The following is a 25,870-nucleotide window of genomic DNA, read 5'->3' as shown; positions in this document are numbered from 1 at the left end:
TTCTCCCCCATATCTCAGGAATCTCTGCCTTGTGTTACTGCTATCCAGTGTCTTGAAAAAGCTATTCCATACACTCTCTCTCATTTTGGCTATTTCAGGTGGGAAGGTAAAACTGGTTGCTTTTACTCCGTCTTGAGCAGAAGTAGAAGTCTTTCCCATTTTTTCTACAGCTCTGTTCTCCTTTCTCTGTAAACTTTGTCCAAAGGCTGGCAGCCCTCATGGTTATAAGATACCTCCAGCAACCAACATTTAGCCAAGTTTTTATTTTTTATTAATAAATAAAATATTTATTTTTAAGTAATCTCCACACCCATCGTGGGCCTTGAACTCACAACCCCAAGACTGAGTTGCATACTCTTCCAACTGAGCCAGCCAGGTGCCCTTAGCCAAGTTTTTTTAAAGTCAGGATTTTCTTTGCCTTTATGCTATGATGTTCATCACTTAGTATCCCTGTTTTCATCCTGTGACTGGGTATTTGGTGAAAACACATTATTTGAAAAGTTTGCGTACATTTTATGAATAGACTTTAATTTGAAGATGGAAGTCTAAGCCCCGAGTCTTCCCCTGAATGATTGTGTGATCTTAGATATAGAACTTAAATTCGTAAGACCATAATTTCCTTATCTGTAAGACTAATCACAAAAACCTACCATTTAGTTTTGAATTGCATGTTTACATATATATAGTTTTTAATTGTATTTTTAACAATTTAACTTTCAGAATACTCTAAATTCCATTCAACTTATAAAAATCAGGAAATGAATACAAGAAATGGTAGAATCTATTTCCTTACCCTGTCACCTTTTGGGTTTTAGTATTGGTCTAAGATAATATACTTCACTGGCTACTGACAAAGTAACCTAATTATAAAGCCATGGATACTAGGTTTCTAGAAATTTTTTAATGTCTTAAGCCTATTTGAGCCTCACAAACTTTCCATTAAAAGCAAGATGGGGGGCACCTGGGTGGCTCAGTCGTTAAGCGTCTGCCTTCAGCTCAGGTCATGATCCCAGGGTCCTGGGATCGAGCCCCACATCGGGCTCCCTGCTCCGCGGGAAGCCTGCTTCTCCCTCTCCTATTCCCCCTGCTTGTATTCCCTCTCTCGCTGTGTCTCTCTCTGTCAAATAAATAAATAAAATCTTTAAAAAAAAAAAAAAAGCAAGATGGTATTGCAAAAATGTTTTCTTGAAAACTGATATTTAAGTTTTACTTACATATGGCAAAACACTAAAAGCTTTATTTCCATGATGGATAATTTTTAAATTAAGTATTTATTGTGTACTTCCTAATATATCAAGGACTTCCTGTGTTAGGTCATGGGGTTGAAGAGAGAAATCAAGACAAGTGAGAAGCTCTCTACCCTTGAATTCTGGTGGAAGGCAGGTGGGTGGACGAGCGGGAGGGAGGAGAGGAGGAGTTTGCTGTATATCTAGAGATTCTGGGAGTCTTATGGATGGAAGGTGGGGATGGAAGGTCTCAAAGGGAGATGGAGAAGCAAGGAAAGGGAATGCACAAATGTGAGATTATGGAGGTGCCTGATGTTGAGGGAGTATTGCTGTAACACAGGACCAAAGCAGGGAAAAGGGAATGGCTAGAAGTTGAGGCTGGAAAGGTGGGTTGGGTTCAGGTTGTTGAAGGTCCTTTGTAATAGGCCATGTCAGGAGACATAGTATTGTAAGTCCAAGACTGGTACAAGGGGATTTCTTCTAGGCCCCTTTGGTTATAGTGTGAAATGGAATGGGTTGGGAGGAATAACTAGAGACAAGGAGCCCACACTACAGAGGACATGTCATTGCTAGGAGAGAGAAGAGAGTGTAGCCTAGGACTCTGGAGATAAAGATTTGTGTATATTAAAGAGATACTTTAGGGCACCTGGGTGGCTCAGTCAGTTAAGCGTCTACCTTTGGCTCAGATCATGATCCCAGGGTCCTGGGATCGAGCCCTGCATCGGGCTCCCTGCTCCACAGGAATCCTGCTTCTCCCTCTGCTTGCCTCTGCCCCTGCTTGTGAGCTCTCTCTGTGTCTCTCTCTCTGTCTCTCTCTCTGACAAATAAAATCTTAAGGGAAAAAAAAAAGAGATACTTAAGAGAAGGAGTGAAAGGACCTGGCTGGCACATGAGGGGTTAGGTTATGTCTCTCATACGCGTTCCTGGCAAAGATGACCAAGTGAGTAAGAGTCCCTGCAAGGATGGTTCCTCGGGGAACAGTTGGTTTGGATATTCTGTTCTGGAACCCTTTAATTTAAGGAGCCCTGTACTCCTTTAGGAGAAATACCAGGTAGACAGGAGAAAGCTGGAGCAACATCTGAGCTGACTGTGTGTGTATGGTGGGGCAGCCACAGGCCTAAAGATGGTGGTTAAAACCAAAGTGGAGAGTGAGCTAGCCCAGGGAGAAGAAACCTTGGCGGTGCCTCAGAACCCTGATGAATACACGTGGGATCCTGAGAGGAAACCGTGTGAGGGGTAGTAGCCCTGTCATGTACAGGAAGAAGAGCACGCTTTCAAGAGCTGTGGAAGGATGGGAACTGAAGTGAAGCCACTGGATTTGCTGGTTGGGGAGGGACTGGAGGCTTTGGCAACAGCCTATCTGGAACATATTAAGAATTTGGGAGAAAAGCAAAAGTTGGTTTCTGGCCAAAATAAATGGCACAAAGCCCGTAGATGTTTTCACAGCTCATAGGGTCCTTGAAATCTTGATTATAATTTTAGAAAGAAACAGAATTGACCTATTTTTGTTGAATTGGATAGCATGTGGGTTTGGGTATCACTTAAGTAGTACCTCCATGGCTATTAAGTTGTCTCTGTAACATATTGACAATGATTGTAATGGATTGAGTATATTAGAATGATGTCCCTGAGTCTCCACTTAAAGATTGGGTTTCTCAGACATTATTTAAGACATTAGGGAAACATGATTAAACCTCAGACTTCTAGCCAAAAGAGCTCATTTCAGATATATCTTTTTTTTTTTTTTTAAAGATTTTATTTATTTGACAGAGAAAGACACAGTGAGAGAGGGAACACAAGCAGGGGGAGTGAGAGAGGGAGAAGCAGGCTCCCCGCTGAGCAAGGAGCCCGATGCGGGGCTCGATCCCAGGACCCTGGGATCGCGACCTGAGATGAAGGCAGACACTTAACGACTGAGCCACCCAGGCGCCCCATTTTGGATATATCTTGATAGGTATTCAGAAACCTTGGTTATCTGGATTGGTATATCCTTGGAGAGTTGATATGGCTACAATTCTGTTGGACACTCTTTGGAGAGATTTCTGTATGCTTGGGTTTTCTGTGTCTGTCATGGTCAGACAGACCATTTGGGATTTGGTAGTTAAACTTATTTCCAGAACAGGATTACAAAAGAACCCCAAACCAGATGTTCCTCATTGCATAAATGTTCACACAGATCCACTGGTCTTGTCTCCCTTCCCCCCGAGGTCCTTTTTTTAGTCCTTTGGATTTGGTTAATGCTTTTTTTTTCCTTTTTTTTTTTTCCTCCTGGATGCTGATGTAGCAGAGTTAAAACAAAACTGTTAGGCAAGAGACTCCATGACCCTTTTCCTGGAAGCTAGTAAGAATCTAGGCTGTGACTCTGCCCCATGTGGATTACCTGCAGGGGTCATGGGCTGGGGTACACGGGGCTTCACATATTTTAATGCTCTGGAGAGAGAGTCGAGATCTGGAAGTACCTTCAAAAGCTGGTTGGCACTTGTCTGAAGTGTTTTCAAGAGTTCAGGGTTGCAGCAGTGACCTGCAACCCTGAAAGTTAACATTTTTTTCATTTGAAAAGTTTTTGTTTGAAAGGATATGCTCTGAGCACTTTAAACCTCAGACAAACCTGAAGAGGTTATTTAGGAGTGTGTCCTTCATTTCCTTCTGGAAATGTTCACATGTTTACACAAGTTGGGTACTTGGAAGTTACCTTTTTATCTAGCGTGCTTTCAGACAGCCCTGCCTGTGCTTAAGCATGGTAGTCCTCTCTTCTTGGCCCCCCAAGGCTGCCACTGCTGTATTAAATTATATCTAGCGGTCCTGATCCTGGGGGCTTTAGTACTCAGAGGACTAGGAAGTAAACAGAAGGCTTCTAAGTATAAAGTGTATGCACTTTACTCCTAAAAGTGTCTCAAGCCCTCACCCAGAGCACTCATTTAATACACAATTCCTGAAAGCTTGGCATCTGGTTTCTCAACCCAGGATGAACTATAAACCAATCGATTCAGAGAGCAGCTGTGAAAAGCACATCTAGACGTGGCAGCCCATTGTACCTCAAAGAACCTTGCTCTGCTGTGATTCTAGTTAAAGAAATAAAATTGCTAATGAAGTCTGAAGCCTTAATAAAAAGTGAAAATGTGTTTAGGATCTTCCAATTGATAGCAGAAGAGGATGTAATCAATTTTAGAAAGACTTCCGCTGATATATACATAAACATTTTTAAGAGATATATGCTTAAAAGGGGTAAGCTTTGGGTAATAAGACAATGCATTTGAATAAAATTACCTTCCTGGCAGTGCATACTGAGTAACATATTTGAGAGTGAAAGAAAAATGGATGATCATATAAGAATTTCTAGAAGAGGGCGCCTGGGTGGCTCAGTTGGTTAAGCGACTGCCTTCGGCTCAGGTCATGATCCTGGAGTCCCTGGATCGAGTCCCGCATCGGGCTCCCTGCTCGGCAGAGAGTCTGCTTCTCCCTCTGACCCTCCCGACCCTCCCCCTCTCATGTGCTCTCTCTCTCAGTCTCTCTCTCTCAAATAAATAAATAAAATCTTTAAAAAAAAAAAAAAAAAAAAAAAAAGAATTTCTAGAAGAGCTTAATAGAAATACAGAAATATAGATTTCCCCCACCAACCAAAAGTAGAGCATCCCTATGAAACATTTTGTAACCCAAAATGGTGTAAAAAGAAGAAGCAATTACCGTTAATATGTATGGAAAAAATTTTGAGTGTTCCCAGACCCCAAAAATAACCTTAGATATTTTTTTTTTTTGATACTTTAGGACATGTCTTGCTCATGGATGCACAAAATAAACCAAGATAAAGCCGAGATGCTCACTGACAAAGGTCAGAACTATGCCTACTTTAGGCTGACATGCTTGGTGTGGTTCCCAAGGAAGGGACTTGACTACATTCTCGATGTTTGGGGTGCCCATTGTGTCTAAAGGGGCTTGCTGAGAGGATGTTATTTTCGCCTTTTTCTGTAAAGGCAAAAAAAAAAAAAACCTTCAGATTTCTTTCATTTAGCAAAAACAGGTACAGTTATCCCCCACTTTCTGAAAATTTTGCATTACGGCATTTTGCTTTTATGAAAGACCTACATTAGTATGTTTTTCACTAACGAAAGAAATCCAAAGAGGATTTTTGCTTTTATGGGGGGTGGGGGGGCAGCAGTTACCATGCTAATGCAGGTCTTTTGTAAAAGCAAGTGGCCTACCACAAACTTTTGGAAAACAGGGAACACTCTTCTCTCTATACCAATTCCCCTTACGAAATTTTTTTTTTTCTTTTAAAGATATTATTTATTTGACAGAGACACAGCAAGAGAGGGAACACAAGCATGGTTTTATAGGAACACTGTGCTTTCCGATAATGGGGAAACCTTTGCTAATTGTAGGTCTGTCATACAAACGAAATGGCTTGGTTCAAATTTTTGAAAAGCAGGGGGATACTTGTATTGCTTTAAAGCTGGAAGGGACTCCCCCCCCCCCCCCCCCATTTTTCCAAATGATGAAACTAAGGCCCAGAGTCTAAGACAAATTCCAAATGTCTGTAATGGTAATATTTCTAAGAAAAGAGGGAAAATTAAGACTGTTCTGAGCAGGGTGGTGCCCCCTTGGGGATGGGGACAAGAAAGAGGTCCTAGTGCTGAGGGAGCGGGGTGGTCAGCAAAGGTTTCTCTGAAAAGGTAGCACTTAATCTGTGATCCACAGGAGCCAGCTGTTTGAAGGGATGAGGTGAAATCTTCTCAAGCAGAGAGAAGTGCTGTCAAGGCCCTGACTTGGTTGTTGGAAGAACAGAAGTGTGGCCCCAAAATGGTGGGGAAGAGGGAGGTTTGAAACAAAGGAGGCAGAGCCAGAAGACTGGCGCTAATGCTCTGGGTGAGGGGTGTGGGGTTTTTTGCTCAGTGTGGGCTGCTTGAAAGTTTCAAAGAGGGGAATGACGGGATCTGCTTGGTGCAGGAACCCAGGACTACTTGACTGCAGAATTAGGTGGTGGTCCACACTACCAGCTTTCACTTTTGGCTGAGTCCTATAGTACCTGAAACAAATGCCAAATGAAATATTTTGGTGAAATGGTACTTCCCTTCCCATGAGTGACCTATTCTGGTAGTCTCTATTTCAAGAGTTTTGTGTAATGTTGATTACAGCCTACTTTGGCTCACTACAAGGGTTGTAACTGATGTTTGGAAAACACCTCTATTCTGTCTCAATAAACTTACCCCGCCCACGAGCTAAAAACAATAGCCACTAGCATCTGAGTGGTGCTGTGTACTTACTCCTGCTTCAGGCAGTTTACACGCAGTTTTTACGTACTCCCTCCCAGAAACTGAAGGACTCCAAAGCCTGCTGCCCCCATATACCAGCTCCCAAATAAGCAGGAGGAAAAGCACTCTGACCGTCTTCATGGGCTCCAACCCAAGATGAGATTGAAGGTGGGCAGAAAAAGAAAAAGAGGAAGGGCTGGTGGTGATAAAGGAAGTAGACTTTTTGTTTGAGTGAAAATATAAATGTCTTAGAGCCCCAGATGCTTCAGTATTTTTCGTTACCAGATGGCCAGTGATTCCCTTCTCGGGAAATGCCCCATCCTTTCAAAATTATAATTCTGAATATGCTTGGTAAATTTCTCGGTCTGCAGGACAAATGCTAACGGGTTTAGTCACGTGACTGCAGCCTCCCAGCTAATCTTCTGCTGGCGGTGGAGCCCTTTATATGAACATCGGGCTGACCTCACTCGATAGTTATGCAGCCCGTGCCAGCCTCAGCCCAGGGCAGCAGGTAGTGGGCCAGAATCAGGCGCTTCGACTTACCTCTTTCACATGAATTTCAAATAGGGCAGGAAAGGAGTTCGCGTGAACAGCAGTCTCCATCTTTCACATCCCAACCTAAGGTTAGAATAGCTCTCAGTGGGATATGCCCAAACATCCAGGTGGTGTTCCTGAGGGGGAGCCCTGACGCTGCCTTTATGAGATATGAGTACGAAAGAGTGAGCTCGATTCTTGTGACGGTGGAATATAGCATTAAACTTGGAGGTGTTCAATCCCTGCCCCCCACCCCCTGCCCTGTCACTGGGGGCATAGGTGAGCCTCTCTGGGCACAGCAGTCACTTTGGAGGTGGAATTTCTCTGTTTTAGCATTGGTTCTCAGTCTCTTTAGAAAGCACTTTTTTTTTTTTTTTTAAACCCCTTTGGTGGGTTAGTCTACCACTAGTTCTAAAAACTAAAACTCCAGATTTCTATTTCTCGGGCAGTCCTTGAATTTAGGCCAACCTAACTTATACCTTGAAGGAATGTGCTTGTTTTCTTGCCCAGCTCTAGGAGTGCGTTCAGGCAGAGCTGGGTACCACCACGGAGAGCGGGTAGTCTCTCCAGCACCAGCGTGCCCCCTGCTAAAGCCCTAAGCTCGCCTACACCTGGTAGGAGCCACCTCAGAGGTTCGTGATGCACGCCCCGCAACACTGAGCACTGCAGAGCAGTCGATCCAAAGCAGCCTCTATCTGGATGGGGACCAGATTACCTCCTTCCTTGTTAGCCACGCGGTGACCAGGATTCTAGCAGAGGAATATGTTCACAGGAAAGAGCCAAGGAATTCATTTGTCCTTAGAACCCAGAAGCTGTAGGTCTAAAGTACAGATGTTTTGAGATAAATGAAAACTATATTTACAATAGTGTTTCTTCAGGAGGACTTGTCTTCTGGTTTAGGTTTAGGTTGTTTTAACTGCTGAGTTGCCTGTGTTAAGTTGGTAGCCACAGGAAGCATCACATTGGTAACTTTACTTGATGGAACTACCTTTTGTGGTGTTAATTTGTGTGAGAAGACTGGTTAGGTTGTGCTAGATTTGATTAGAAAGAAGGTAGGAATGCCTTTAACATGGTCTTTTTTCTTTTCTTTTTTTTTTTTTTTTAAGATTTTATTTATTTGCACAAGAAGGCAGAGTGGCAGGCAGAGGGAGAGGGAGAAGCAGGCTCCCCGCCGAGCAGGGAGCCCGATGTGGGGCTCGATCCCAGGACCCTGGGATCATGACCTGAGCCGAAGGCAGACGCTTAACCGACTTGAGCCACCCAGGTGTCCCTTAAGTCCCTTAACATGGTCTTTATAACCATCAGAAAATTAAAACTGATACATGCCTGAAGTGTAGTGGTATGGTTAAAAAAATAGACGTAAAGTCAGAGGCCCAGAAAATAAATGTCTCATGCTACTAACAGCACATGAAAGCAGATCTACTTTGAGGGATTTTCTATGTCATGAATTAGCATGCCCAGGTACAATTCCAGGGTTGTGGTTTCTTCTGGGTTTTAGTCCAGTGTGGTCCAACAGAACTCTGCAGTAATAGAAATATTTGCTTTACTCAGTAGGGTAGCCACTAGCCCTATGTTGCTAGTGGAACTTGGGAACTGGATTTTTAATTTGAGTTAAATCTAAATCTGAATAGCCACATGTGCCTACTATCTACTAGAATGGACAATGTGATGTTTTTTCTTTAGTGAAAGGTGTCATTATGTCTCTTATTTTCCCTGGCAACTCCCATTTTCTTCCTTTTTTTTTTTTTAAAGATTTTATTATTTATTTGAGAGAGAGACCAACAGCAGAAGCAGGGAGGAGAGGGAGAAGCAGGCTCCCCGCTGAGCAGGGAGCCCGACACGGAGCTCCATCCCAGGACCCTGACCTGAGCCAAAGGCAGACAGCTTAACCAACTGAGCCACCTGGGCGCCTCTTCTTTCCCTCTTTTACAGTCTTCAGTTTTTTCACTTAGGCTTCTTCGTGTTACTAATCTTGGCATGTGAAAAATTTTTCTCTGTGTGGGCCAAGATGATGATTCAAGGAAGTTACTTCACTGAATCATACAGGAAATTCACTGATGGTTATGTATTGTTAAAATTGAGATTAACATATTATAAATAAAAAGCAGCACACTCTGTAAGCTGAAGTCCTAATCTAGGATGCCAACAGAAGACCAGGTCAGGGTGAGGCCACATTTATTTTGGTTTCCTAAAGTGTAAACTTCCCTAGAGTACACCCTGTGTAATTCTGTGGTACGAAATGACATTTCATAGTAGGAGAGAAAGTCAAAATACATCCAATAATTTAAGAATTTGATAGAACTTTAGACTAAACTACTAAAGCATTTCTTTGGGGACCATAGGGCCGTTTAATATAACCTATCAGCAGTTTAAAACCTCACCGTAAACAAGGCTGCACAAAAGCACGTGTGTTACAGATTCTACCTTATGGTTACTAGTCCCCCCAAAGTGTTCAGACGTAACCGCATAAAACAGTGGTTTTGGTATTTGCAGTGCTGTTAGATGTGTCTCACCTGGGAGTCCACCTTCAATCACATTGAGCCACATCAAATTTCATTACATCCATATTAGAATTTCTTACTCAAGTGGAAGCACAGCTCTTCTTTTGGTCTCGTCATGCACGTCTTCCCTATTTAAGTACAGGTGTTTAAAAATAAGCATCCCTGCAGCTAGCACCTCTTTGGGTGCTCTCAGTTTGTGTATCTTGCTAGGTATGGAAAAGGATGCCATCCGACTGGATGGTCGAGTGTGCCCAGAAGTAATGGTCATTTGTATTTTGCCATGTGAGAAAACAGTCTTTGGACAGAAGGCATGGCTGCGAGCTTTAAAACTGCTTCTAATCTAGAGAAGGACTGTTGTGGCGTGATCTCTATGGGGTGGACCCAGTTTATCTGCATCTCTGACCAGCCAGACCTGTGATTGTGCTGCAGTCAGAATGGTGGCTGGGGAAAGCATGGGAGTCTTCTGGGAGGTTGTTGAAACATCAGTAGACCCTCTCCTTCGTCTGGCCAGTCCCTTTCCTCCAAGAAGCCTTCTGATCCCCTAGACTGGATCAGTTCTACTGCATACGCACAGTTCTACTTGGTCATCCCGAGCACTCTCCCAGATCGTTTGGCTCTGTTACGTTACTGTCCGTGACTTGAGAACCACAGTGGAAGCTTGAGAACAGAGCCACACCTGCCTGATTCTTCACCGTATTGCCAACACCTACTAATACTGGGCCTGGTTGAGTGGGTAAAAGGACAGAGGGGTGGGAGCAGACAGCAAGATCATGGGTTTGGGTGCTGAGCGGGCATGAACTCTGACTGGATCCTTAACCCTCAAAGTGGCTGTGGGCTTGCTTTGGAGTTAGCGTAAAGAGAAAACAGGGTCTCTGAGAAGCGACAGGTAGTTCCAGCAGGCATCAAGACAACCACCAACAGTGGAGTAGAGCAGCTGGCCCTGAACCCCAAATTTTGAGTTTCGGTAGGATGGCTGGAGACAATTTCTCAAAGTAGAACCTCCCTAACACAGGGAACTGCCTCTAACTGCTTCTGAGCCTTATAGAACCTAGATTGCTTTCCTAATGGAACACCATTTTTACCTCCAGGGAGTAGAAATTTTCTACTTTCTACTTTCGTAAGCTCCTTGAAATCCTTACCTTCATGGTAGAGTATAAAAAAATTTTTTTTTTTTTTTTTTACAAAGGAAATTTATTTTAAATTAGTGGTAAATGCCATGTAAAGACAACATGAGTCCTAAAAAAATTAATATTTTGATATTAATGGTTACTCTTGTTATCTTGAACTCTGATGCCACAAGTATTTCACTGTCTGCTATACATCCAGCATTGTCCTGAGTACTTACATCACCCTCAATTAAGATTCTTTACTTCTGTTGGCCTACTTTTGGATGAACATAAAGCACCTCATGCTTGTGTAAACCTGCACTGAATGACTAGTGGGTTATTGTGTTCAGGTCATTCCTAGCAACACTCTATAATACGTAGCCTACATAATAGTCTTTTGAATGGGCCTTTGTCTTCGATTCAGCAGCTCCAAGATACTAGTGGCTTTTTACCCTAGTGGGATAAAATTTAGCCTTTTTGGCAATGAAATCTAAATTTTAATTTTCATTTGTAGAAAAAGTGCACATTTTAAAATGAGTGTCTCACCTAGTGGTAAGTTATTTTGATTGTGTCTATTCTCCCCCCATTTAAAAAGATAAATGACGAGTACCACATAGCAGTGTCCCTAAGTTACATTTAACCGGGAATAGAGAGCCCAGGGGCTATTTCTGCTACTTTGAAATACTATATTGATTACACAAATTTGAATTAGTCACTCTGCAGACCACTTATAATGCCTTCGGGTTTGGGTATGTGTTCAGTGTACATAGATGTTGCTATAACTCTGATTACGCAGCCCGCATGCTATTTGAAGTTAGGAAGCAGGTATGTTTGATCCTTGGAATCTGTTGTGTTCAGAAGGGCCTCTATGTCCCTTCTGTTATTTTCTCTTTGATTTTATCTTTTTCTCTCTCATCCTTTGGATGCAAAAAGGAAGTTTAAGATGGGGACAAAATCCAGATATAATAAAATCCTGTGGCATTAGGTATTCTACACGGGGAAAGCATTGCCTTAATGTGTCATTTTATTATCACTCAACAGCTAGCTCACTGAACCAAACTCCATTTTGGCTCTAGTTTGGCTGTTAGGAAAGATCGAGTTAATCATTTGATGTTTGTGTGATCTGGAATTAGAAATAAACATAAATGTATTGAAGTGGGTGGGGGAGGGGTTTAAAAAGATAACAAAGACAAGAACTGAAAGAACCATCCTGAGCACTGAGGCAGAAAATCAAAGCGACTGGGGAGGCGGGAGGTGGTTACTTCCGAGCACCTTAAATTTGAGTTGGAAAAATGTTTAGGGAGTTCTTAAGGCTTCCAACTGAACTTTCATTTTATCCAAAAGTAAGCACGTTTGTTTTTTGTCTCCTTGGGTAAATATTCTGATGTGTTTCTGTTTCATTTGCTTAATGATATCATGGATGATTATTTTTTAACTAAGGAGAGTTTGGTTTGTAAGCATTTTAAATGTCATCCGTTTGGCTGATATTTAAAGCTCAGGCTGAGGGGCGCCTGGGTGGCTCAGTTGGTTAAGCGACTGCCTTCGGCTCAGGTCATGATCCTGGAGTCCTGGGATCAAGTCCCACGTTGGGCTCCCTGCTCAGCAGGGAGTCTGCTTTTCCCTCTGACCCTCCCCTCTCTCATTCTCTCTCTGTCTCTCAAATAAATAAATAAATAAAATTTTTTAAAAAAATAAAAAATAAAACTCAGGCTGAGTTTGAGCTTTTTGTTCTTCTGCCCTTCCCATGCTTTAAACTCATGGTCTCAGTGATTTTGAAAACTAAGGATTTCAATTATTTCAAAACTAGGAAACCAACAAGAGTTACTGCACTTTAGCTTATATAAGTGGTACAAAAATTCTTGCTCATTTTGATAATAGATAAATGATGGGAACCCAGTAAGCTAGGAAGTGTCTCTTCATCTGTCTTGCAGGAAACATGCTCTCTGGTTAAGAAGAGAACACAGATAGTTGATGATGCCGTGCAGATATGTTGGAGCCAGTGATCAAAGGAGGAAGTACTGAAGTAGGAAGATTCCTCCTCAGAGAGGCAGAGCTGGGCTAAGGCATCTGTTGAAATCTATAACTGTAACAGCACTGTCTCTATGATGTCAGGCCCACTTCATAAAATAAAGCATAATCAATTTGTGAGATTTTCAGCCACTATTATATCATGTCCCTGCCTCATATAGCTTATAACGATTCTTTTTTAAAGATTTTTATTTGAGAAAAAGATAGCAACAGATCGTGAGAGCACAGGCCGGGAGGAGAGGGAGAAGCAGGCTCCCTCCTTAGCAGGGAGCCTGATGCAGGGCTCGATCCCAGGACCCCAGGATCATGAACTGAGCTGAAAGCAGACACTTAACTGACTGAGCCCCCCCCCAGGCACCCCATAACGGTTTTTCTAAAAGCTTATCATTACTAACCAAGATTGGCATCCTTTAGAGTCCTAGCAGCAAGGTGTGCTGTGCTTCGAGGCCAGGCGGGCTAGGTTCACATCCCTGCCCTTACACTGTGGACTTGGGCAGTTTATTCAGCCTCTCTGGGCATATTTGCACATTTGTAAAATAGGTGATCATGCCTACTTCAAATGATGGATTTGGAGATTAGGATCCACATACGAAAATTCACAGCATACCCTTTCGCATTATGCTCATTTAAAAGTAAACTTGCTTCTAACACTTAGGATATTTTTATATATCCATCCTGAGACTTAGCAAAGTTTCTTGTTCCATCAGCTCTTAGCTTCTCCATCCAGATCCAGGACTCCTGGATAGCTATCTGTACTTAAATCTGGGAGCAATTCCGGATTCTGCAGCCCAGTTTTCAGGCATTTGACATTGAGTGATTGTACAAGTGCAAATTTCACATTTCTGGTTCATGTAGCTAAACCAAATAGTCTTACCTATTTCTTGAACTAAAAAGTTCTAATAGAAAAGCAAGAATAGGAACTTAAACTCATCAGTAAGACAGCTATCTTAGTTCAGGCTACTGTAACATTTACCATAGGTTAGGTGGCTTAAACAACAGACATATTTCTCATGGTTCTGTAGGTTGGAAAGTCCAAGATTAAAGGTGGCGGGAGATTTATTTCCAGATGAGGGCTCTCTTCCTGGCTTACAAACAGCTGCCTTCTTGCTGTGTCTTCACATGGTGGCAAGAGAGATCATCTTTCTCATTTCTTCTAGTAAGGACACTAATCCCATCCCATTGGGGATTAAAGGCTTGAACATATGAATTTGGGGGAGTGGGACACAAACATTCAGTCCATAGCAACAACTAATAAAAGGTAGTTGAAAGTTTAATTTTTACTGTTTAAACCTGCCAGGCTATTTTCTATGGTTACTAACATTTTTCCCCTTTATAATTCCATTTCTTAGCTGAGGTGTAAAACTGTCTCTTGTTGAACACAGACTGTGTCTGTGGTAATGGATGGCTAACTGAAACACCGTCCAAGACCAGGCAGGTACACATAATAAAGAATAGGCCACCGCAGACCAGAGCATGCCCCCTCAGAGGAGAGCAGCTCATACCCCACCCAGTAGAAATGGGCTTCTGGGTATTTGTTTTTAAGGCTGGAAATCTGGATTTATATGTGAAATGTCAGGTTGATACTGGATTGTTGCTTTTTTTTTTCTTTTTTTTATGATAAGCTAAACAAAGTATTTCTGCTGACTGGTCTGCTTCGTGGGGCACCAGTTGATCACCTTTTCTTTTCTCTGTCCCAGTATCTTGTCCAAAGGGTACTTTGAAGTGTTTGCCTGAATGGTCTGATTCCATACCTTTTCACTTACATATGGATAATGTTTTATTTCAGCCATAAATCATGATTCATAATCTTCACTGTTTACACCAACTATCATGATTAAAAGCATGTGATTTCAGGGAAAACAAAAGCAGGCTCTATTTGTACTCTGCCCAGAAAAGTCTCACTTTGGTATTTAACTCCTGATTTTTATCAGAATTCCACCAGGTATTGTTATAAATGCACTAGTGCACCTTGCCTTGTAAATTGCATATGGTTTCAGGGTGGGGAAGTTGTCTTAAGTTACTCTTGAAAAACCAAAATTAAATTGTTGAAACTCCTAAAATAACTTCTCCATACTGGTGGTTTATGATTATGATTTAACTCTCCAACAGTGAGACTTACAATGGGAGTTAATAACCTGCCAGTAAATGAGGATAATCTACCATGATAATCTGCTCAGATAACCACTTTCGTAAACTTCCGGTAAGCCACTTGAGGAAATAAATTTAAAAATGCAGTTTCTTTTTGTAATTGCAATTTATAGAATTTTAGCTTTGAAATACTTTTAAAGTACAATCTGTCAAAATGGGTATCTTGACTTTTCTTTGGGATACTAAGTAGAGCAGGAGAAAGAAGTAATGAAGGAATAAGTTCTGGTTCTCAAACAGTGGCCCTATTGACTGATGGCTTTCTCCAGTTTTTCTTATTATGCAAAAGAACAGTCATTGTGTGCCATGTAGCGTAAGCAAATGTGACTGTCAAGTTACTGTGGGTCCTTTCCAGCCTTCACATCTCCCTGCCTTCTCCTGAAGATGACCCTGAACACGAGTCTGGAAGGAGGTTAATCTTTCTTTTACTTTCAACAGGTGGAATACATGTTGGTGTCTTTTGATCATGAAAATAAGAAAGTCCGGTTGGTCCTGTCCGGAGAGGAAGTTCTTGAAACTCTACAAGAAAAGGGGGAAAGGACAAACCCAAAGTAAGCTGATAAACCAAAGGGTTGCTTTAGTGTTTCTGAACCTGCTAGAACTACTAAAGTAGAATCATTCTTCAGATGTAGGAGGCAGGATGGCATCGCCTGGTTCCCCTACTTCATAGATGGGTGTAACCTTGGGCAAGTTACTTAATGTCTCTATGCCTCTCTTTCTTCATCTGTAAAGTAGAGATAGTAATACCTCCTGTGTAGGGTGTTGACATTTTAAATACTTAATGTATTTAAGCACTTAGAACTATCAACACAGTATAAAGCCTGCTTACTATTACTAAATGTTAAAAAAAAACATGGACAGAGTGTTACTGAGATCCCAAACCATGGTGCCAGATAAAACTTACACTGAGTTTATTTGGCTGGTAGGATGTTTTTTAATACTTCTCTAAGTAGACAAAGAGGTGAAGGGGCATGTACTTTTCAGTTCCATTTTCCTACTCCGGCAACTTCGGGAGGCAGCATTTGAGTTTGGAGGCCAACAGTGAACTGAAAGAGCCCCTATGGCCTCCTCCCCTTTCTCACAAAGTGGACTAGCTTGTCTTGAAGAGTGAGTGGGCTGTGTGTGGTTTTCAGTTACTTACAAATATTTTGGATATTTGTACTTCTAACCCTCACCTAGTTGAAGAGCTCAGGAGAATGACCAGCCTTTGGGAACTGTAAAGGAGTTCTTAGCTTCATTTAATATGGAGTGGTGTCTCCATTTTTGGAAGTGACTTTTTAAAAACTTCCAAAAATTGAGTAGACGGCAGCAAAATATGAGGGAATGGAATTTTTCCTCCTCTGTAGCCATCCTACCCTGTGGAGACCAGAGTATGGCAGTTACATGATTGAAGGTACACCCGGACAGCCGTATGGAGGAACAATGTCCGAGTTCAACACAGTCGAAGACAACATGAGGAAACGTCGGAAGGAAGCGACTTCTTTATTAGGAGAAAACCAGGCTCTCTGCACAATAACTTCATTTCCCAGGTTAGTTCCTAAATGAACATGCCCCAGCAGATCGTTCAGAGCTTTAGGTTCTAAAAGAACAGATCATGACCCACGCATTTGACCATACAGTTCTACTTTACAGACAGTTCGTACTTTATATGCTGCATTTGATAGAATCTGTAATGTTAGAGCCACAGGCAAAATTGCGTGCCAGTTTCAGCAGGCGGGTGGTGGCCCGGGGCACTGTGGTGAGAGCATTCGTCTGGCCTCAGTGGGCAAGACCGTGAGGACCACCGTGACTGCTAGCATCGTGGTGGCATCCACCCCAGGTCGGGGTGGAGGGAGCGGCGCGTCTGCCAGGCAGTTCTGACCCTGTAAGGAGTAGCTGAGTCAGATGATTATCAGGTGCTCTTCTCACTCGACTCTCACCGTTGCTTCCTTGGGCCTGTTTGCCTGCTGGCAGATGCTGGTATTGGTGGCCGGTGGGATGGTCACCTGGTGGAGGGCTGGCATCCGTGCTCCCAGGCCACTGCTGATACATCCTAACTGTGAATGAGGGGGGTCATTAGGCCATGTTTGAGTCTTGTGTTGAAAAGGAAATTTACAGGTTGTCATCAAATCTAGTTATGGCTGAAAGTTGCTAAAAATAAATATAAAAAAAACCATAAATAGTGAAGCTATGCTCTTAGCTAGAATGAGGTACATAAATATCGTACAGTTACACATAGGAGCTCTGCATAGGAATGCAGTTCTACCAAATTGTAAATCTGACTTACCTGTGCTAGCTGTCAGATTGTGGCAAAGTATGCTTCCTCCTCAGGGTTCAAAAGAGCTTTGGGGATTGGTATCCATAGACTGAAACACTTAGAACTATTTTTATACCATCCCTCTTTTTTCTGATAAATGTCCATAATGAACTCAGGTGTTCGGAATCCTACCACTGGTCTTGGAAGGGATTTTCTTTTTAAAAATCTTCAGTGTAACATCTAAATGGTTGAAACCCTATTTAAGCAACTCAAACATTTAGAGATACATCTCTTATTTTCTGTGATTGCTTTGTTCCATTAGGCAGGCCACTCCCTGCTTCCTGCCAGAAGAAAAGCCCCAGCTGGATGAGGGTGGACAGGTTTGCTTGGAAGAGAGTTGGCATAGTCCTTTGCGCCTAGTGTTTTAAGGAGGAGGTAAAAAAAAAAAAAAAAAATCATGACTGCCTTTCACTCAGATACTTGAGAGCCTGCTCCATGCCAGAGCCATGCAGTGTGGGGATGCAGTCATGAATACAAAGAGATAGACAGTCTTTGCCTCTGCGGAGACTGAGTGATCAGATAGCCACAGATCTAGGGAATATAAAGTTGAAGTGCTGGGAGGAAAAGATGTGGAGCAGAGAGTGGGACGTGGTTGTCAGGTGGACTCTGTGAGGTGGGGAAGAGGATTGGAGTGATGTCCAGAGTCCTGGTACGACTTTACTACGAGTGGGGAGGGGAGGGACAGCCTAGAGAGAGTGAGCAGAGTGGGCAAATGTCCCAGGATGAATAGGGAGAGCACGGAGCCTCTTGAGAACCAGAAGAAGGCTGGCCGGTGGGGCCAGGACTCTGAGAGGGAAGGGGAGGCTGGGCAGGTAGTTGGTGGGCCAGATCCTGTTAACTGAGAATTTGGGTTGCTATCCTAAAAGCAGTAGGAGTTACTATAAAGGGAGCGCTGAGACAGAGGAATAAATTTTATTCTAAAAATCTAATTTTTTTAAAAACTTATATTTTTTGACGGGAGGGTATTTTTGGACTTGTAAACAAAACAAGAATAATAATTATTTAGTTGGAGAAGCCTCACCTTCTATCAGTCGTAAATGATAAGGAAAGTTTTGTTTTGGCATCAAGAGAGAAAGGAATACTTGGTTTCTTAAGTGTAAACTGTGTGATTTTTCTCTGTAAAGAGGCAAAACTCTGTATCGTGGAGCTATAATCCAAAACCATGCCCAAGTGAATATTTAAATTTAAATTAATGACACTTAAATAGAAATTTTAGTTTCTCAGTCACACTAGGCTCAGTTCAGGTGCTCACTAGGCACATGTATTGGACACACTGGTATTGGACAGGGTGGACATGAAATCTTCCAGTGCTGCAGAAGGGTTTGTGGGATGGTGCCAGTCTGGAAGAAAAACAGTGCTGTAGGAGTCTGAGGATCAGAGTTCTGACTGTCTCTGTCCTGCCAAACACATTTTCATTCTCCCTCCATTCAGTCTAATTCTGGTTGCCTCAGAATCCTCAAGGTTGAAGTCTGCCACTCTTACAGGATTTTCCCTAAGTTTGCAGGCTCCTAGTAAATAATGCACACAGCTGCAAGAATTCTCAGGAACCTTCATTATAGCTGGAAACGGTTTTCCAGATAAGATCAGCAAATTCCATTGTTGTTCACAAGGCGGATATGGGCAGCCAACAGGTGCTTTATTTTATAAAAGGTAGGGGCTGAACATAAGGCATGGGTAGTCTTGGCTCTTAAGCCCAGAGTTTCCTACCACTGATCTAAAGCCCTGCCAAGAGCCTCCCTTGTTTTGTATTCACAAACTTTGTCGGTCTTTGTCCTGTCTCACAGCACATTTAACAATGACCTTAAAATTCTTAACTTGAAGAGCTGGATGTGGAATTTGAACTTTACTTTTAGGGATAAAGACAGAGGTTCCTTTTTCTGTGTTGGAATTAAAGCTCTTGGTTAGGTCAAGTAAGAGAATAGGGTTGGGTCTTAGACATCAGAGGGAGATCTTGGAGGCGGATGGGGACACCTGTAGAGACACTACGTAATCCTGAGGGACTCATGAGGTGATCTGTAGAGGCAAAAAGCAGGAGAGCCCTTTGATATTTGAACAAGGCTTATCAACAGGTTGGGGGCAGTGGGGCTGTGCAGGGGTCAAAAAACAATCAGATGAGAGATGAGATGGTAAAGGAAGACCATCGGACGCTGTGTAGAGGGAACCCATAGCCTGTGACAATTGACGTGACCTAGCCAAGGGACTTCTGTGCTGTTGGTGCTCTCTGTTAAATGAAGAGATGGATAGGACGTGAAGAAGCACTCTAGAGATCCCGAGTGAATGGATAAAGTCTCTTAACAGGCTGTAATCGCCAAAGATGTCGGTGAGGAAGACCAAGTACAAGGGGGGTGTTTGTAAAGCACGGTACTTACACAGCATTCATGTGCTAGACTCCTGGTAGGGGGGAAAGTAGACGGTGGGTGGTTCTTAATAGGTGCAGTGATGGTGAGACGTTATTAACTTCTGAAAACAAATCCTACCTACTTAGTTCTTCAATTTGTTGTAGATTAGGCTGTCCTGGGTTCACGCTGCCAGAGTTCAAACCCAGTCCAGTTGAAGGAGGAGCTTCCAAGTCCCTCTTCTTTCCTGATGAAGCCATAAACAAGCACCCCCGCTTCAGGTGAGTATGGCTCTGCCTTTAAACACAGATGTCCCTCACTCTTACCCGTGCCTGCTGAGAGTAAGGCGCTCCTTCCTAGAATCCTTGCTGAGCACTTACTGAACTCAGCCTCCTATTGTAATGAACCGGAGAACCCAGCAGGATATACACATGTGACTGCTTGATCCTTGCTTTTTAGAGCACAGCTCGACTTGCCCATCTTACAGGTCATCTTAAAGTCGTTGGCTTAGCCACTGTCATCTTAAGTGTACAGATTTTTTCAGTCCTAGGTTTATAAGCGCCTATTTGGGGAAGTTTTCTTAGTTATTCCTACCTTTTCTCCCCCTCTCTGTGATCTCATTCCACTTACTATACTTTCATGACAAGGCAAGATATGTACAACTCTTTACCTTCTATTCTATTAACTTCTAGCTCTAGTAGCTTGTAGTTTCATTCCTGGGTTCAAAGTGGCTTCAGGGCCCACAACAGTTTGATCTTACTTTGTACCTTGAATCTCCTCTATAGTCCTAAACTAGGCTCCTGACCTGCAGGTGAGGCCCTTGGGACTTGCCAGTGTTGATTCCTTTGACAGGTCTGCACACCTGTTAACATGCAGAGTCTTTTGATGGAACAGATTTATAGATGGAGTTTCCAACTTCAAATGTTACAGTGTGCCCAAGGGGAAAATAGATTCAGCTGCAAGAAAAGATAAGATTATGCTGGATGCCAAAAGGTAGATGCATCAGAGACCCTCCTTAGAGAAAGGAGAGGATGCTTCTGATGGAGGGGATCCTGGCAACCGTGGGAAAGAGCTGGTCCACAAGCTGAGTCTGCATCACCACTGTCCACTAGAATCATGTCAGCCTCAGATGTTTAAAATTTTCTAAGTCACATGAAAATAAAAAAGATGAATTTAATTTTATTATATGTTATTTAGTTTTTATCCAAAATTATTTCAATATGTCAATATTTTTAAATTATTGATAAGATATTTTACCTTATTTTTGTGTTTTGTAGTAAGTCTTCAAAATCTGGTGTGTATAATATCCTCAGAGCATATTTTAATTAGGACTAGCCCCATTTCAAGTGCACAGCAGCCACAGTGTGCCTGGTGGCTTCTGGATTAGACACTGTGGGTCTAGAGAATAGGTATTAATACTGCCAATTGGGAGGGATAGTAACAAGGTATTGGAGCTCCAGAGATGCCTAGGGAAAGTAAGTATTAAAGCTTGAAGTCTTCGGAGTAGACATGGGATGTGTTAGAAACGTATGGTGAGACCAGATCACCAGCAGACCCCAGACACTTGAATTTGATTTGAGAAGTTACAGCAAGCTGGGGTATCTGGGGTTGAACAGGGGAGACAGTGGCGTTCTTGAGTAAGAGGCAGAGGAAGTGGTGTTAATGCAAAGCCTTCTCACAGAAAATTCCCTCAGAATATCTTGATGCACATAAATATTCTATAGGATTGCCTCAGAGAGTTAGTTTGAGGTAGGATTTCATTCTATTTACTTGTATATGATCAAATTCTTCTTTTACATGGTGGTTCTTAGGAGGCCGATTTATGACGTTTGGTTGTCTTTCAGTACCCTAACAAGAAATATCCGACACAGGAGAGGAGAAAAGGTTGTCATCAATGTACCAAGTAAGTCCACAGCGGATGGTGGGGTGGGAGAGGCACCTGGGGAATTGCTGTTTAAATCTTGAATCTCACCCTTGTCCCCCTTTTTTTTTTTTCCTTTAATTTAATTCTACAGTATTTAAGGACAAGAATACACCCTCTCCATTTATAGAAGCATTTCCTGAGGATGAGGAGGCAACCAAGGCTTCTAAGCCTGATCATATTTACATGGATGCCATGGGATTTGGGATGGGCAATTGCTGTCTTCAGGTATTGTTTCAAATACACAGAGAGGCAGAGTGCCCTCATCCATTTCTACTTACTAGTTTTCTTTATAGATTCGCATTTTTTACAATTACATTGTAATCAGGTTGAAACGAAAGCCAAGTGTGCCTTTCTGAAAACCAGTGATTTTTAGTAAATTCATTGGTAGCTATCTCTTGATGGAGAATCTCCAGTTTACTACAAAGATAAATGGTTGTTACTTAACTTACAGTGCGAAATATTCTATGATCCCTGCCTCTGTTCTTTCTGGTGATGGTCGGGCCTAGAGCTTGTAACATCATTCAGATCTCTGTTTCTGAAAGTAACCTCTGGATGCACTCCAGTGACCTTGTGATCCAAGGGAAGGATTGTTTGGACTTGAAATGTTCATATTCAGGCAAGGCCATCTAGTGGTATAAAAAGAACTACTGAGCAGCCCGTGTTTGCCTTGCCCCTGGCTAAGTCACATAGGTGGTACAGCCTTTCTGTGTTTTCTCCATTAAAACTTCCCGTGGATCTAGTCAGATGGCTGGTGCCCCTGGCAGGAACTGTACCCAAGCTCACTTAGGACCTGGGTGGGCGGGCACAGGACCCTCCTGGTGGCAGTGGGCCTGTGGTTGGCCTGCAGCTGGGCCTCCTACTCATGGGTTTGGGTAGCTCTCCTCACTTCTTTTCATCTTGGTTTTCTCCTTGGTTAACCGGAAGGTTTATATTAAATCCCTTTCTAGGTCTGACTCTAAGCTAATATTTACTTTGCTGTTTTTTATCAATGGAAGTGCTGGTTTTAACCTTTCCTTTGCTTAAAATCATAAGAACAGGAGTAGGAGTTGCACAACGTATAAAGTGAAAATTGAAAACTTCCAGTAAAAAGGCTACTTGTTATTGTCCAAGGAGATTGTATGCAGTTCGGATTATTTCTGAAGATTAGAACTGGCGTCCTTAGAGGCCTGGAGTAGTGTGAAGCCTAGCCCCACATCAGTCACTGGGCCTCCAGTCTGCCCAGTCTCCATCCAGAGGCCAAAAAACTCTGCATTCCCATCATCTCAATTGCAGTGTAGACAGGCGCCTTCTTGCACATAAAGCTCTGATGTGCTTATTTTTACAACTCTGTAAAATGAACATTGAATGCCAGAGTCCGATTGCTCCATGTTGAATGTGTTTACATAACCATCTCTTTTTTTTTTTTTTCTTCTGATTTTCCTGACTCACAAAGGCAGTATAAAGTGTGTGGTCTTCCAAAAAAACAGGCCAGTAAGTTTCCTTACAAAGGGTCACATTTCATAAAAAAGAGACCTTTTTACTTTTACCTGCATATCTGCTTTTCTATCTTAATTACAAATGTTTTTAAAGAGAACCATTAAGCTCTAGAACTTACAGTGCATGGCTTTAAAATTGTAACAGTGCAATTGGAGTACTGATTGCCTTTTCTCGGTTTAATATTAAACCAGAGTGCCTGGCCAGGGACAGCACAGTTACTTCATTCCAAAGGGATAGTCTTTCTCTTGAAATACCATACAAATAAATGTGTTCTAACATTTTTATTACCTGTAGATGCAATTTTCCATCCAAATTTACGCTTTGTCATGGGTTTAGGATGAAGTTTTCTTTTTGTTGGTAGCACGTCCAAGACCCTACTTTGAATACTCCACTTAAAAAATTATTAGCATGAATCACATAAAGTTTATGGGAAATGAGATGAATTCCACACATCACCACAGAAAACACCCTGCTTTGTGTCTCTCAAGTGGAAAACTAGAAACTGCTTGTTAAAGTAAAGTAGAAAATGTTTTAAAGTAATTTTTTAAGGTTAATGGAAGACTTAACTGTACAAAACAGAAAGTCACATAATCACACTCAAATGCTTGACTCTTGGGGAGTTTTCCAGGAATCATTTAATAAGTTCGTGCACGTTGTAATAGGTATTTCTCCCTCTAAGAAAAATCAGGTGCCTTCAAAAGTGGGTTCTAGGTAAATTTTAGATTAGACATTTAGTTTTCTAACATCTATTTTTCATACTTCCTCTTTTTTCCCCTCTGTTTCCTAGTGACACTGCTTTTCCTCTTATGAGATACTTTAAAGGGACACCAGAAGCCAAAACTGTTCATACTTTTGAAGGCATAAGAACTCCCCCCCGCACCCCCCCGCACCCCCGCACTTCACTGTTGTAACTTAACTGTGGAATTCCAGGTGCGAATTTTCTTAAGCATACTTTTTTCCAGGATTTGCCTGTGAATTGTCTAGTAAATACTAAGTCATCTAAGAGAAGCCAATCTGTCCCAGCAGAGAAGTATGTAAATACTTGGCTTACTGTCTCCCGTTTCCTCGCTTGACATGTTATCCTTAGCCTTGCACAAGCTGATTTCTGAGTTCCCACCTCTTTGCAGAAACTGCCCTTGTTTTGGTGAAGAGTGACCCAATTGCCAACCCTGCTTAGGCTCTTCCTTTAACCTTTGATAGTCTTATTCCTTGAGGTCTAGGACACAACTCTTCTCTATGTTGTATTAATTTGTAATGGCTGGTTAATTGCCAGGGCATTTTAATTAAAATATAGCGTTGAATCATTAACAGAAATTATAGCAAGTTGTCTAAATAATTATTTTTCTGTAGTTACCACACTGACGTGAATATAATTCTCCAGGTAGACGGTGAATCTCCTAACAGAAGTTCTTTGTTAAAAAAGCAAAATTGAGACCTGGCTAAAACTGGGAAATAACAGGTTGGGATTATAACAGTAAACATTCACTCTGCTACTCTTTCAAGGATTAAGCCCTTATTTATTTCCTACACCAACACTAAATTCAAAATATCATTATTAAATAACAGAGGACAGGAAAACTGTTCCCCATTTGCAGTTAATACAGATATGCTATAACCCAACCAGGATTTGTGTTCCTAGTCTCTTCCACTGCTCCCCACCCCAAGGCAGGCAGGCCTTTTTTGGTTTCTTTTGGGTAACTGTTTCTACAACATTTGTACTAATGAATGATACGATTTTTTTTTCTCTGCCTAACTCTGAAATGTTCTACTTACGCCTCTTCTGCAGGCTTCCTGGGTGATCCTGCCCATCTTCAGAACATTATCTGAGCTTCCTCCATAAATACTTCTTCACCCCAGACTTGTCTTCTGGGCATTAGCCCTGGAGACCCAGCCACTTAAAGCGTTTCTTTACGTGCTCCTTTCCTTCATATGCCCGTCGTGTCTTGGTGCCTCTGCTCACTGTCTGTCCCAGGAACACCCAAGCCAAAACCTAAGTCACACCTTTATTCTCTCTACCCCCGCCCCACCCCGGCTCCTAGCGGCCACTGCTTTGACTCCGGTGTGCCGCCTCCTACAGCCCTCCTTGGTTAGTCAGCTGCAGTATTTTAACTGCTCTCCCTTCCTCCAGTCTCACTGTGTCCCAGGCTATTCCTGTACTTGCCACCAGTGAGCTTTGAAATCCATTATGAGCATCTCTATCCTTTTGTACCAAAATTTCTCTAACCGTTGAGCTAACTGAAGTGCCTGGGATGCTGTCGAGGGAAATAAGTCACGGCGATGCCTTGCTGAACTTGCCATTTACCTAGTGTCTTCCTTTCCTTTCCTGACATTTTAATCCTATTTAACTTAGGAAATGGTTATATTAGTTGTGAACATGATCAAATGCCATTGTTTGGCAAAATTCATCCAAGGCAACTTTTAAAAACAAAACTGCTGTGTTAATAAGTGTTGTTAGCTGTGGAGTGACCGTTGCACACCATGCCCTCTGTCTTCCCTGGCCATCCTCCTCCTCAGACTCGACTCCTTGGGGAGGATGTTGATGATTCATCATTGTTAATAACCTGTAATTTTTAAACAGGTAACGTTCCAAGCCTGCAGCATATCTGAAGCCAGATACCTGTACGATCAGTTGGCCACTATCTGTCCAATTGTCGTAAGTAGAAACGACATCTTACTTAAAAGACTTCTTTGTAGAGAGAGTGCTTGTGCAACATTTGCTGACTCTGTGCCATTTAAGTCCAGTTAAGACTTTATTCAGAAATGAACTAACATAAAGAGTTTGCATTTAGAGCTAATGGACTTACTCCAAGCTGTAGAAGTTTACTATTGCTAGTAAGACATCTGTGTGTTAAAGTGTCAAGTTTGAGTGTAGCCGTTTCCCCTCTCCTGTCCTTCACATTCAGCATGACAGAGGGGATGATTAAATGAATCCCATCCAAGGATTTGAGTCCCTTTTGGTATCTTTCACTATGAAAAAGCAAGCACAGAGGAGTAGAGCTCCATAGGGCTCACCTAAACTGATTCTTCTAGACCAGAGATAACTGCATGG

At 42.2% G+C, this 25,870-nt stretch overlaps 1 protein-coding gene across 3 annotated transcripts in view; it reads left to right on the top strand.

The window, feature by feature from the left end:
* GCLC (glutamate-cysteine ligase catalytic subunit) overlaps positions 1–25,870 on the top strand; it is a 48,027-nt gene that overhangs the window by 8,519 nt on the left and 13,638 nt on the right. For all 3 annotated transcript variants that reach the window (XR_010413656.1, XM_045867022.3, XM_045867021.3), the window contains exons 2-7: positions 15,228–15,340; positions 16,136–16,318; positions 19,589–19,702; positions 21,266–21,324; positions 21,437–21,570; positions 25,400–25,474. Coding sequence is in view for 2 of the 3 variants with exons in the window: in XM_045867022.3 (XP_045722978.1) it covers positions 15,228–15,340; positions 16,136–16,318; positions 19,589–19,702; positions 21,266–21,324; positions 21,437–21,570; positions 25,400–25,474 (678 nt within the window). In the remaining variant the exon portion in view is untranslated. The remainder of the gene's footprint in view (positions 1–15,227; positions 15,341–16,135; positions 16,319–19,588; positions 19,703–21,265; positions 21,325–21,436; positions 21,571–25,399; positions 25,475–25,870) is intronic.

Source organism: Mirounga angustirostris, unplaced genomic scaffold (assembly GCF_029215605.1).
Source record: "Mirounga angustirostris isolate CCGP_5_RB_7025 unplaced genomic scaffold, mMirAng1.0.hap1 SCAF_8, whole genome shotgun sequence".
Taxonomy (NCBI): domain Eukaryota; kingdom Metazoa; phylum Chordata; class Mammalia; order Carnivora; family Phocidae; genus Mirounga; species Mirounga angustirostris.
The sequence above is the reverse complement of the archived record's forward strand: the minus strand, read 5'-3'. Positions and strand labels throughout refer to the sequence as shown.